The sequence below is a fragment of the Hyperoodon ampullatus genome (genome assembly GCF_949752795.1).
Source record: "Hyperoodon ampullatus genome assembly, chromosome: 4".
Classification (NCBI taxonomy): Eukaryota; Metazoa; Chordata; class Mammalia; order Artiodactyla; family Ziphiidae; genus Hyperoodon; species Hyperoodon ampullatus.
The window spans coordinates 116980399-116994121 of NC_136917.1; the positions used below are offsets into that span (position 1 = coordinate 116980399).

Genomic DNA, 13723 nt, shown 5'->3' on the forward strand with positions numbered 1-13723 from the left:
GACAAAAAGTTTCGTGGCCCATTCCTCACAGTTAAGTGTGCACAAACCTTTGATAAAATGTGTTTTCGACTGCACTGGCTTTTCTAATAATGACAGATCTACACTGCTTAGTACCACTTATTAATGCAGACACTGATGAAGTAGGATATTTCTATAATTGATTTTTTAATCATGCAATTTTATGAACATCTAAACGCTAAACAGACGCAAAAGCCCAATTTGTAAAACTAGGCCATTTTAATCTTTTTTAAACAATAGAATAAATAGTTTTCTTGATGACTGCAGACATGTAAGGCTGATTGGTAGTATTCAGAAATATCAGAGTAATGGTTTCCTGATTGGTGTGTAGTCTTCAATAATTATAAGGAGTTATTTGTATGTATCTGCTGTCAAACCAGTAAGACTGCATTTATGCATCCGTCATTTTCAGGATTGTTGGTAACCTGGGCATATTTTCCTAAGGAAAACAAAAAGGAGGGATGTTAGCTAATAAAAATTACCTTTAAAGAATACATATAATCTTTGCCCAAATTATTTACAATTACCACTTTTAAGAAAAAATGGACGACAGTAATATAAATGAGATTTTATAAAATGAAATCACTCAAGACCAAGCTTGAGTTCTTCATACAATTTTTATATAAATATTGTTTTTATAAATGGTGGCTAGCTCCATTCTGTTACTATGTTATATTAACTAGCCTTTATGGATTGACCTGAGCATTGCTCCTTTTCCACAAATCCTTACTGGAAAAAGCATCAAGTATTAACTAAGTTTCAAATCAATTTAACCTATTTTAAAACCGAGGTCAAGGGACTTACCTGGTGGCGCAGTGGTTGAGATTCGCCTACCAATGCAGGGGACACGGGTTTGAGCCCTGGTCCAGGAAGATCCCACATGCCGCAGAGCAACTAAGCCTGTGCGCCACAACTGCTGATCCCGCGTGCCCCAACTACCGAAGCCCGCGCGCCTGGAGCCCGTGCTCCGCAACAAGAGAAGCCACCACAGTGAGTAGCCCCGGCTAACCACAACTAGAGAAAGCCCGCCCACAGCATCAAAGACCCAACGCAGCCCAAAAATAAATAAATTTATTTTTTTAAAAAACTAACAACCAATGAGTCACTGAAAATTCAATCAAGAAACTATACAGTTTCAAACAATGTTTCAAAGAACATTAAAGTTTAGAAATATCTGGGTACTGAAAGCAGAAAACTAAGAAAATGAAAAGAATTTAAAATTGTTGCATGACGTATTTCAGGTTTTAATTATTACTGAATAGTGTGGCTACAATGTTTGCTGTCCGCCTCCCTTCCCCCATTTGTGGTCAATTTATTTTCTTCCAATATTTTTCAGTTACAATTACAATTTCCCATCTGCTTTTCTCATATCTTTTTAAATAAAAAGCATCAAAAAAATATCTAGCGATGTAGTAAACCTTATGTAACTGAAACCAGTAAACTAAAGAAGAACTGCATTCATAACTCTCTACAGTGTTCTTCCTAAAGATTTAAATCTGATTCACATCAAGTTTAACTGCATTAAAATTTGCTCTGCACTTTATGTCAACCTAAAAACTTCTATCTTAGGATAACATTAGCAGCCCCATATTCAAAACTGTACTTACCCCAAATGACCTTGCCTCCTTGTGTCACTAGGCCCAACTCACTCACGTTCACCTCAATAACAGTACCTTTGGTAATAACACCCAAAGTTGTATATAGTGGGGATGAGGGATTCTTCTTCACACCAAGTATTGGCAGGCAGAAGGTGGCTTTCAGTTCAGGATGTGTTACGTGGGCCTTCTTAAAACGTAATCCCTAGTAAGTCAAACACAAGAATGTTTGGAGTCGAAAATGTTAGTGATGAATATTGATCCTTCTTGCTTATCTTTTCCAATTGTCTCCCCACCCCGCCCCAAAAGGATTGAATGTCTAATCTTAAGGCATCGAAGAAAATACTTAGAATTAATTCTACAGACTAAAAACCTGATAGGTAACAAGAAAAGTATGTGGGGGAAAAACCCAAACACATACTTCTGAAAAGTTTTCACCACGGAACAGCTACCTAGCATCATATTCAGATTTTCTCCTGTCCAGTTATCTATACTTCCTGAGGACTTGCTACATGCCAGGCACTATGCTAGAGCTCACAAACAGCACCATTTAAACATGATAGCCTTACAACTCTATTTTTTTTTAAACGATAAAAACAAGGATCAGCAGGTTAAATAACTTGTTCCCAGGCTACATAGTGTGAGGATGGAATCAAACTTAAGTATCTTGATTCCAAGTCTGTATACTTCAGCCACCTTCCATGATGAAAGATTGTCAGCTTTCTTTGAGTTGATGGTTACTACTGGTCAAAAACTGGAGAGAGCCCAGAGAGATCTCTGTTACAGAGACCAGGTTCACCCAGTCACCTAGATACGGTCTTCTGGGGTGAAGGCACTTTAGAAGCCACAACACTCTGCAATCTCTTAAATTTGATTTTTCCCTGTATGGGGGGAAGGGGGCAAATGACAGTAAATCAAATTCTTAGTAACAGACTCATTAGTCAAGCTTACATAACATTCAGAATGCCATATGATTAATTCACAATAAGAAATGTACCTGCCAAACTACAGAAAGCCTAGAACAGCTTGACTAGTATATTCTCTCCCTGTAGGACTTGTTAAGATTACCAAAATATATTTAGAAGATTATGAATATACATTCAAAATAAGGGGAGTCCATGATGGAATCCAGGGATGGGTGAACATTTTCTGTAAATAACCATATAGTGAAGCTCTTATTTTAGACTTTGCAGGCCACATGGTCTCTGTTACAAATACTGTACTCAAACTCTGTAGAAAAAAATAGCCATAGACAATATGTAAATGAACAGGCACAGCTGTGTTCCAGTAGAACTTTTTTTTTTTTTAATAGAAGCAGGCTGTTTGACAACATTTTAATTCATTGAAAATTATTCAGGTTGAGAGCTAGAGTAACACTGCCAACTTTCCCCTCTTTGTTTTTGTAAGCAGGCTGGTATCCAGTGGGCAGATTAATTCATTCTGTTTAAAGGGATTCTGCAGAAATATATCTTCAATTATATTTGGGGAGGTGGAGAGGAGACTGGTTTTGGCCATCACTGCTGGCAACAGAAAGTCCCATTTTAATATTCTCTTTTGTCAATGACTGCATACTAAGTATTTTCAAAAGCATTAAGATACTTCCCTTACTAAACTGGAATTAACTCTTGAAAAAAACAATTGTACTCATTTTCTAACTGTTCTCAAAGACAAGTGTCAGGCACACAGTAGATCACTTGCTCAATGACTGGAAAATGAAGATTCTAATATGTCATATTTAAAAGTCAAGATTCACTGACAATCCCTGTAATGAAAATTCTTTTTCATCTCAAATCTCCTATGAAGCTGAAGACAAGATTCTTGACAGTAGTGGAAGAGTGCTAACCAATTCCATCAATAACTTAAAATAACAAAAATAGCCTAAAAACATCTTTCAACCTGTTCTTTTCTATCAGTTTTAGGAATTTCAGGAAACTGTCAAGTACTTTATCCAGTTTAACATAGGAACTGATGTTTAAGCCACTGCACTCTAGCAGGGTCTTACCATTGGCCTAATGAATCTTTCATATTTAGGTGGTTTTCGAGTAAAGCCATCTCCAACAAAGCAAACTTTAGTAACCATCCTCTTCCAGGCTTTCTTCTTTCTCTTTCCCGTTCGAATAACTTTTAATACTTCTGTTTCTCCCTGGGCACGAACTTTGGGCAGAGGGACTTCCCATTTTCCCTAAAACAGACCACAGTTAAAATTTATATTGTTAGTAAAAGACAATGAGAATAAAAAGTCAAATATTTTTTAGTTGTACAAAGTAGTAGATTCACTTTTTTGTTTAACCAACAACATTTTGGCTCAATTTTTTTCTAGAGATCTGCACTGTCTCCTCACAAGCCTGAAATTAATTGGAACTAGTTAAGTTTACTACTAAATAGTTAATAGGGTAAAACTGGAAGACTGTCTCCACCTTTTTCTTGTTTTTAACATCTTTATTGGAGTATAATTGCTCTACAATGGTGCATTAGCTTCTGCTATATAACAAAGTGAATCAGCCATAGGTATATACACATATCCCCATATCCCCTCCCTGTTGCGTCTCCCTCCCTACCCTTCCCCTCTAGGTCGTCACAAAGCACCGAGCTGATCTCCCTGTGCTATGCGGCTGCTTCCTACCAGCCAGCCATTCTACATTTGGTAGCGTATATATGTCCATGCCACTCTCTCACTTCATCCCAGCTTACCCTTCCCCCATCCTGTGTCGTCAAGTCCACTCTCCACGTCTGCATCTTTATTCCTGTCCTGTCCCTAGGTTCTTCAGAACCATTTTTTTTTTAGATTGCATATATATGTGTTAGCATACGGTATTTGTTTTTCTCCTTCTGACTTACTTCACTCTGTATGACAGTCTCTATGCCCATCCACCTCACTACAAATAACTCAATTTCATTTCTTTTTATGGCTGAGTAATATTCCATTGTATATATGTGCCACATCTTCTTTATCCATTCATCGGTCGATGGACACTTAGGTTGCTTCCATGTCCTGACTATTGTAAACTGTCTCCACCTCTTAACATATCTTTATATTTCTACCTTGAATGGATTTTTAGATTACTAGTAAGACGAAATCATCACCCCATATTTTGTACCTCCCTAGAATGCAGATTCTATGAAAAAACGGAAGCAGTGCAAGGTAGCAGAAAGAATTCTGGACCTATCACTAAGGGCACAGGTTCTAGAAGCAACTCTACCATTTCACAGATAAGCGCCTGTGAAGAGTGATTTACAACCTCCTAGATTCCAGTCTCTTCATCTGTAAAATGAAGAGGGGTTAAGTAGATAATCTCTCAAGTTTCTTTTGGTGCTAAAGTTCTACCATTCTAATTTTGATACTTACATATCAAAAAATAAGCAATAAGATTTTAAAAATCCAATCTGGAGACTAAGTTCTTTAAATGCAGACACTGCATATTCTGCTGATACCCAGATTTCTGTCAATCTATCCACAGGTGTTTAAAAATAGTTATCTATGTCTTTTTCTCTGCTTTTAGCAGAATTTAACTTAATTTGACACCAAGTGCAACCCAGAAGTATTTATTTTTTTTAATTGCTCAATTTTTATCTAAGTCAAATCACTTAGGATGCTTTCCACTATTCTACTTTTTAACCAGTTTTGGCACTGCAGGGCAGCAAAAACAAGAAGCAGTTGTATCCTTCTCCACAACAGCACATTAGGAGTTGTCAAGTATAAGAAGCTGTTTTAAATAATTTTTTAAAACTAAAGACGCATGGCATTCTAAAAAAAATTTTAAATCCTGTTGAATGTTCTCATGGTGAGAAAGCATATTTTTTTTTATTACTTAAACATTTTATATAAAATGAAATTTACAAAGACTTCAACATCTAAGTAATGGGAATAGTTGGACTTCATTTTTCCATTTAACTGAAGAAACAAAACTAAGAACCTCAAATATGTATTTAAGTAATTCTCCTGAACGGCAACAAAAATAAAGACTTCAATTTTTATTGCTTACCGCTTTCTCTTTTCGTTTTTGTTTGATCATATTGGAAAGTACTTTAGCTCGAGACTGTCCCTCTCTGTCCAGTAGATATGCAGGTACTGCTCCTTGTGGAGTCTTTTCATCATTCTTCTGTCTGGTGTTTCTTTTTTCATGCATCTTAATACTACCAAGAATGAAAAAGATTCAGGATTATTGGTTTTAATAATTATTACTCAAAACACTAACTTGGTACAACAAATAAATGATCACTTACGTCTTTTTCATTTGTATTTTCTCAGCATGGCGCTGTTTATGGTAGAGCTTAGCTTTCAGACCAATCATTTTTTTTGCCTTCTTTGATCGTTCATGAGCCTCTCGACCTTCCTTCTTTCTCTTTTTCTCATGGTAATCCAAACGATATCCATAGCGCTTACGGTGTAACTCGATATATTCATTTTGTGGCTATAACGAGGCAAGAAGTGTTACTTTAATTTTTAAAAAATCACTGACAGAATTATTCTAAAATACTTTCTTTTGAGTAGCATATAAAGTATAGAAGGTCCTAGGTCATCCACTGCTCACTTGATTAAATAACTCTTGCACTGTTAAGCCTAATCACATGATGTAAGTTAAATAAATTTTGATCCTGAATGATATGAGGGATCAGGATTTACATCTGTGATAAACTCAGTGAAAGTTACTGTTCATTGAAGAGAACTGTCCAAAATCCACTGGACCACAAAAGGGACGATCTGATTCTAGGATCTCTTCTGAACATCGATAATCTGGTCTTTCAATATCATCATCATACTTTTTAAAAATTTAACATTTTACTCAGTTTTATTGAAGTATAATTTACATACATACAATGAAATGTGCCCTTCTTAGGTGTAGATATAGAGTTGTAAGTTTTGACAAGCTACACAGCTCTGTAACCACCACAATCAAAATTGAGAATATTTCCAACACCCCAGAAAGTTCCCCTTTGAAGTCAATCCTCTTTTTCCATCTCCAATCTGGTATCTATTGTTCTACTTTTGCCTTTCCCAGAATGAAATGTAAATGGAATCTACAGTATGTAGCCTTTTGCATTTAGCTTCTTTCACTTAGCATAAGGCTTTTGAGATTCTCCTATGTTGTTGCACGTATCCATACTTCATTTCTTTTGACAAGTAGTCATTTTATGGCTATACCACCGTTTGTTTATTCGTTTACCAGCTGATGGATATTTGGGTTGTTTCCAGTTCTTAGTGAATAAACATTTGCATATAAGTCTTTGTGTGGACATACGCCCAACTGTTTTCAAGGTGGCTGTACTATTTTGCATTTCATGAGCAATGTATGGGATCCCCTTTTGCTTTTTAAGTGCCTGTTTTATCTTATACGCCAATATTGTTTTATTTTAAACACTCGGCCCCAGTCTATTTGTACTTTAAGACTACAAAAATAAAACAACGGTGTAAAGCCAACTCCAGCACGAAGAATAACGCTATGTAACAATCAACAAGGTACTAGGTATCATGTGTGGTGTTTTCAACTGCTACCACATACACCTGGCAGCAACCATGAAAAAGGTATGTGGAATGCCACTTTGCAGAGAAAGAGATTAGACATGTAGTAGAAAGACAAAGGGTCTGGCAGTCAGATCTGGGCTATAAGCCCGGCTCTGCAATTCATTAGCTGTTTGGCCGGTGGCAGGGCATACCTTCGGTTTCCTCGGCAGAGATGAGGACTGATGCGGGATTAAAGCCTACGGTATAGAGTTATCCCTAGGCTCTGGCACTGATAGTCACACAACTTTGGGCGAAGCCAGGAATTTAACAGAGTGAAACCTGTCTGGCTCCAAAAGCCTGTGCTCGGGCAAATACCCCACTCTATGGCCCAAGACTGAAGTTGTTTTCACTCCTCGAAGCGCACCCCACTCTCATTCCCTCAACCGCACCTCACTTCCGCCTACCACCCCTCACCGCTAACCCCAGCGCCCCTGGGCCCCCAAGCCCCGCCACCTCTGACGCCCTAAGTGGCGAGCTCCCGAGGCGACCTCCTCACCATGGTAACGGCCGCCGAGCCACCGGGTGCAGCCGCCGAGGCGCGAAGAAGCTCTCAATTTTCCGGTCTTAGAGACCCACGAGCCGACTCCGCGCCACCAGCGACAGGAAAGGGGCGCTTGTAACTCGACCGACTCCAGAGAAAGCGCCACACAGCCGTTCCGACCCTCCGTTCTCCACTTTCAGCTAGAAGGACAGAAGTTGCCGGCCGGCAGCTTTTGAGTGGGGCACCGCCGGAAGTGGTGAAAAGCGGCGTCGCCGGAGGCAGAGGGAAGGAAACGTAAGTTCCGCCCACGGGTAGGGCGTTCTCCGAGGTAGGCCGTCGCGACGTGAGGCCTTTGCACTGTAGGGTGCAGCCCGCACCTCGGCTCTCACCAGCCTGGCGGGAAAAAGCCGGCCTCCGGAATGCGACCAAGTGCCAGGTGGGTACGGGGCCGCGCCGTGTGACTCCCGCGTGCCTAGGCCCACGATGGCCACTGGCGACCTTCCAGGATGCTACAGCCAGGCAAGCACGAGGACTGCAGGGCCTCCCGCCCCCTCACCTCGGTGTCCGCCCACGTGTGGGCCTTTCTCTCTCGCCTTTGGCGAGAGCGACTGGTCTTGGTTCCTGTCACCGTGTGTTACGTGTGCACGATTGAGAAGGATGCAGAGGAATGAAAACTTACTGTAGAGGAAAGTAAATTACTGGGCCTTCACAGCTGTCAGAAAAGAAAGACAACGTCCTGTTTTTCCGGACTAATTTCTGAAATTCCTGAGGCCTTTTGGTGCCCAGGACGGTGCCGAGTGGATTTGCATCTAGTGGTCCTCTAGTGGTACTGAGGAAAGCTGTCGGTTTTACATTTTAATGTACGGTCGTTGAAGTTCCCTTAATTACCCTCACGGTCTGGAACGTCATTGTTATTCGTCTCCCTAAGTCTTAGAGCTTGGATTTGAGGCAGTTGTTTTTTTTATAGGAAGCATGTCTTAGTTTTTTGTGGTTTTTTTTTTTTTGTTGTTGTTGTTGTTTTTGCGGTACGTGGGCCTCTCACTGCTGCGGCCTCTCCCGTTGAGGAGCACAGGCTCCGGACGCGCAGGCTCAGCGGCCATGGCTCACGGGCCCAGCCGCTCCGCGGCATGTGGGATGTTCCCGGACCGGGGCACGAACCCACGTCCCCTGCATCAGCAGGCGGACTCTCAACCACTGTGCCACCAGGGAAGCCCGAGGCAGTTGTTTTTTAAGGCTTCATCTTCTAATGGGACTTATTTCCTTTAAAACCGGAACTAATTCTAACTAGCGTTTGTATATTTTCAAGTACAGTAAATTATGTAATCTCTTCCTGGGATACACTTCCCCCTGGTATTGCCTTCCTCACCTAATTCAGGTCACTGTTTTATTGAGACCTTCCATGAGCTCCTTTTTTATAGTTACTACTGCCCCAGTTCCCCTTTCCTGCTTAATTCTTCTCTGTAGCACCTGTCACCATAGGAGATGCTATGTATTTTATTTATTTATTTTGTTTATTGTTTGTATCCACTGATTAGGATAGGGACAGGATGAGGGAAGGGATTGTTGGATTGTTTTTTGTTCACTACTTTTAACCCCATTACTTAGAAGGTAGTGGTAGACACAATAAATTCTTGTTGATAATTGAATTTACTTCTCATGTGGATCCTGTGATGTGATAGATGAAAAGACAGGCTCAGATTTGAAGTGACTTGTCAGAGATCACAGAAGACTTGGGGCTCCAGCAAGTCCTCTGACTGTAAAGCCTAGTCTGGCGTTTTCCACCACAAGTAAAGGGCCCACTTGACATTTCTGGTATAATTAAAAGTTTATGGAGAGTTTTAAAAAGACTTTATTGATGTGTTATAATTATGACAGGAAGACAAATGCATATTGTAGATGAACGTTCTTAGTGGATTCTTCAAACCCTGAATATACCTGTATAAGCAGCGCCCAAATCAAGAAATTACCTGCACCTGAGAAGCCCTCCTCGTGCCTTTTTCTAGTAACTGTCATTCCCAAAGGTACACACTACCCTGACTTCTAACAGAATGGATTAGTTTTGCCTGTTTTAAACTTGACATAATTGGAATCATATAGTATGAACTTTTTTGTGTTGGTTTCTTTTGCTTAACATTGTGAGATTTACCCTGTTTCCTGTCAGTTTATAGAAAGTTTTAATAGGTTTGTTTAAATTGTGAACTCATGTTTTTTCATTTACAACTCTCAAAGCCATAACGCCCTTTTCCCTTCTGAATCAGAAATAGAAAATAAATGTTTTAGAGGTTAAGCAATAGTCACATTTTGATTTGCGTGAAATAGACGAGGCAAAGTCATCGCTATGTTGGTTATCATTTGTTCTTTCAGCTGTGATTGTGGGATGAAAATGGCCTAAACTGATCAATGTCAGCAAAAAGGTCTCTTAAAAAATTTCTTCCTATGTAACTGGCAGTAGCCAAGTTGGGTATCATCACTACTTTGGTGCATCTACAAGTATATACTAGATACTCAGTCTTTGCATTTTGGCAGTCAGAATCATAAAAATGTATTCCTTTGATCTGTATGAAACTTTGACAGTATTTATTGGTATAGTTTAGAAGAATAAGCCAGGAGATGTGAGAGCTGCTTTATAAATTGCATGGTGTTAAAAAATTAAGCTTATTTGTGTTAAAAAGGAAGAACAGGTACAGTAGTAAGAGCCATGCAGAAAGTATTATGAATGAAATGTTTGTTATTGTGATACGCAGGATTGTTAAACCTAATGTTTTTCTTGAGGATAGGGATCATGTGTTACTCATTTTCATGTTTCCAATAATCAACTCCTTGTGTTGCTCCAATGAATGTTAGATGAACAGGGAATTGGAAGGGGCTTTTTCAGTCCAGTTGACCTCAATTTAAGAGTATCTTTACTGAGCATTTGTTTTTAGCAAGTAAAAGTTGAATTGCCAAGCTTTTCTCTTGAATGAAGTTAAAGGCTAGAACTAATTTTTTAAATTTAGATAAATAGCTTGTTTTAGAACTTGTGACATAAATTCTGTAGTGAAAATGAATGTTTACATAGATAGCTTGAGATGATCTATTCAATATAAAGAGAAAAAGAGCAAAGATGACATTAGGGATTGACATTAATCAATAATGAACATATTGGCCTAATTCATATTTGATACTTTTTTAAGAAACAGTGAATATGACACAAATCTAAATTGAAGTTTCTAATTTAGGAAAAATTACTAAGTACAGTAACAAATACCATATGCAAACAGACTATTTTAACTTGATGCTTTAGAATCTCTTTTCCTACATTACTTTATCCTCAGCAACATCATCTTCATTTGTGCTTTTATGCTAATGTATGTTGTGATTGTACTTTAGTGTCCCGTGATTCCTGTTTTTGTGTATTAAGCCTTACAGGCGTGATAGTCTACTGATTTTTTAAAAAATAGTCCATGGATTTTTTTGTTTATTGGTTGTGTAACTTGTTGATAATGTAGAATGGGTATTTACCTGTTTTTTCTCATTACTTGCCGTTTTTATACCATCAGGTGTCACAGTTTTTAGTGAGTACTTACGTTACCAAACCAGGCTTGGGTCCACTTGCCTGAGCGCAATAAAGCCAGTCTACTGACACCAGGTTGTGGTGAAGGAAACTGCAGTGTTTATTGCAGGGCACCAAGCAAGGAGCCTAGGTAGCTAGTGCTTAAAAGACCCAAACTCCCCAAAGGCTTTCAGGGAAAGGTTTTAAAGATAGGGAGAGGGAGGGGGATTGTGGGGTGTGTGATCGTCTCATGGACACTCTACTGACTGGTTGGTGGTGAGATAGTCGGGAGTCAACATCATCAACCTTTTGGTTCCAACGGTTCTGGGGTCTACATGCTTGTGGGCAGCATATAGTTAACTTCTTCCACCTGGTGGGGGTTTCAGTATCTGCAAAATAACTCTAAGGACATGGCTCAGAATATTATCTGTAGCCCTTTAGGAGGAACTGAAGGTCCTTGACTTTGTTTAATGGCTAAACTATTATTATTTTGTCTTGTTTGACTGTTTTATTTCTGCACTTTCTCACTTCTCTTTTTTTTTTTTTTTTTTTTTGGTGGTACGTGGGCCTCTCATTGTTGTGGCCTCTCCCGTTGCGGAGCACAGACTCCGGACGCGCAGGCCCAGCAGCCATGGCTCACGGGCCCAGCCGCTCCGCGGCATGTGGGATCTTCCCGGACCGGGGCACGAACCCGTGTCCCCTGCATCGGCAGGCGGACTCTCAACCACTGCGCCACCAGGGAAGCCCTCACTTCTCTTATTAAATTTATTCTTTGGAACTTGGGGAAGCCCTAGGAGACTAAAGTTTTTCTACAGACAAGAGGCAAACAGAGGACATGGGAGAGGAGTCTGTTCTGGGAAGGGCCCATAGGGCCCTGCTTGGTTACGCTTATGTGTTGTCCAAGGCCTAAGGAGGTCTGGGCCTTGTAGAATAACTCACTTGATAGTACCAGTAGGAAACCATTTTTGTTGAAAATCATTGAGCCATGGGGAAGAAGAAAATCAGTGGCAGGCCCTAAATGACTTTATAGGTCAAAAAGATGTTTGAGGAATTGTGCTAGGCTGCTGGTAGAAAATCCCACCTTTTGGGGAGCTCCTAGTAATGGAGATAATGTGGAAATACCATATTTGTCATGAGTAAATATAAGTTCCAAGTGTTATGAAAACACAGACAAGGTAGTATTAAAACTTTGTAGGAGATTAGGAGAAGCTTCCAAGTTGGGGCTTGAATACTGAATAGAAATTTGCCAGGTGTGTGGCTTTGGGAATTTGAGGACTGCTTTCAGACAGTGGCACCATTACACGCAAAGGTGTTAGAGCGCAGTGTTTTAGAGGAATTTTGGCTAGAGCTCCTGGAATAGAGTAGGGAGTAGGAGAGTACAAGGCTGTGAAGGTAGTTAGGGACAGAATTTGTTGTATTAAGAACCTTTACAGGTTTTTAAGTAGGGCATTGACAAGATGAGGTTGTTTACTTGAAAGGTATGTGTTAAGAATGGATTCAAGCAGTGTTTCCCACTTAAGTGATCCGAGTACTACTTTTTTAAGACTGACAACTGAATTACCTGAGCTATTAATTACTTAATATTTTTCCTTAAATTCACATTTTTATGTAAATAATTTCATCATAAGCAACACTACAAGATCACAGATTTTGTTGGCTATTGTTTCTAACATTTATTTAGGTTTTTTTTGTTTTTTGTTTTTTTACTTATAATGTAAAATAATCATGAGCAGTCACCTAAGAAACAGTGCTGGAATAAGTTAAAAAAATTTTTGGTCTATAGGAACCCTTCACACTCTTAAAAACGAGTCAGAATGAACAGTTTTGTTTGTATGGGTTGTAATTGATATTCAAATACCAGAAATGAAAACAAATCTTTAAAATGTTTTAATAATTCATTAAAAATAATAAACCATTAAATATTAATGTAATATACTTTTATGAAAAGTATCTATATTTTCAAAAACCAAAATGATTTTGTTTGAAGAGTGTTTTACATTGCTTTACAATTTTGCAAGTCTTTTTAATGCCTGGCTTAACAGAAAACAGTTTACATCTGCTTCTGTATTTATTATGTTACCGTATATATATTTGTAAAATGTTTGGTTGAAGTGTCTGAAGAATATCTAGCAGCATACATATATGTGGTTGGGAAAAGGAGGAGTATTTTAAGTCTCTTCAGAAAATTGTGGACCGTCTTAGATGTTATACCAGGTTTTGACGAGTGATGGTTTCTCAAAGGTTAGCTGCAATGTGGGATCAAACCATATTAGTGAGCTTTTTGTATTCTGTTATGGTAGAATCCATTGTTCTGTTTTAGAATGGATCTAACATGCATGATTTTGCAAACATTCTGAACTTTGGCATTGGAGATGAAGAAGGGGGAATGGATTCAAGATATATTTAGGAAATAAAATCAAAAGGACTTGGTGACTTCCTAAATAAGGGTAGTGAATGTTTCTGTCTTAAGATACAGAAAGGAGCAGGTTTAGGAGGAATAATAATAAGTTTTGACATGCCTTCTTACATAACATGGTGCACAGTGGTTTAACCTTTTCTGTTTACTTGTTGCCCACCCCCTCAGTCTCATATAC

At 39.1% G+C, this 13723-nt stretch overlaps 1 protein-coding gene across 2 annotated transcripts; it reads right to left on the reverse strand.

Annotated features, from left to right (window-relative positions):
• Positions 1-157: 157 nt before the first annotated feature.
• NSA2 (NSA2 ribosome biogenesis factor) lies at positions 158-7737 on the reverse strand. 2 transcript variants are annotated; one of them, XM_079702970.1, is made up of 6 exons: positions 7613-7737; positions 5838-6025; positions 5597-5747; positions 3616-3795; positions 1692-1818; positions 158-457 (listed from the first exon to the last, which is right to left on the reverse strand). In XM_079702970.1, exons 1-6 carry the CDS (start codon positions 7613-7615, stop codon positions 390-392), a joined length of 717 nt encoding a protein of 238 aa, XP_079559096.1. In that variant the 5' UTR covers positions 7616-7737; the 3' UTR covers positions 158-389. The 2 variants fall into 2 exon arrangements, with proteins under 2 accessions (XP_079559096.1, XP_079559095.1); XM_079702969.1 differs by having other exon boundaries at positions 1626-1818.
• Positions 7738-13723: the final 5986 nt, after the last annotated feature.

Bases quoted from the DNA above. Each gene is read 5' to 3' on its own strand.
- NSA2 (XM_079702969.1), bottom strand. The intron at 3,796-5,596 runs GTAAGCAATAAA...GGTCTGTTTTAG, and splicing joins AAAAACGAAAAGAGAAAGCG to GGAAAATGGGAAGTCCCTCT. The intron at 1,819-3,615 runs GTAAGACCCTGC...TTGACTTACTAG, and splicing joins AAAGATTCATTAGGCCAATG to GGATTACGTTTTAAGAAGGC.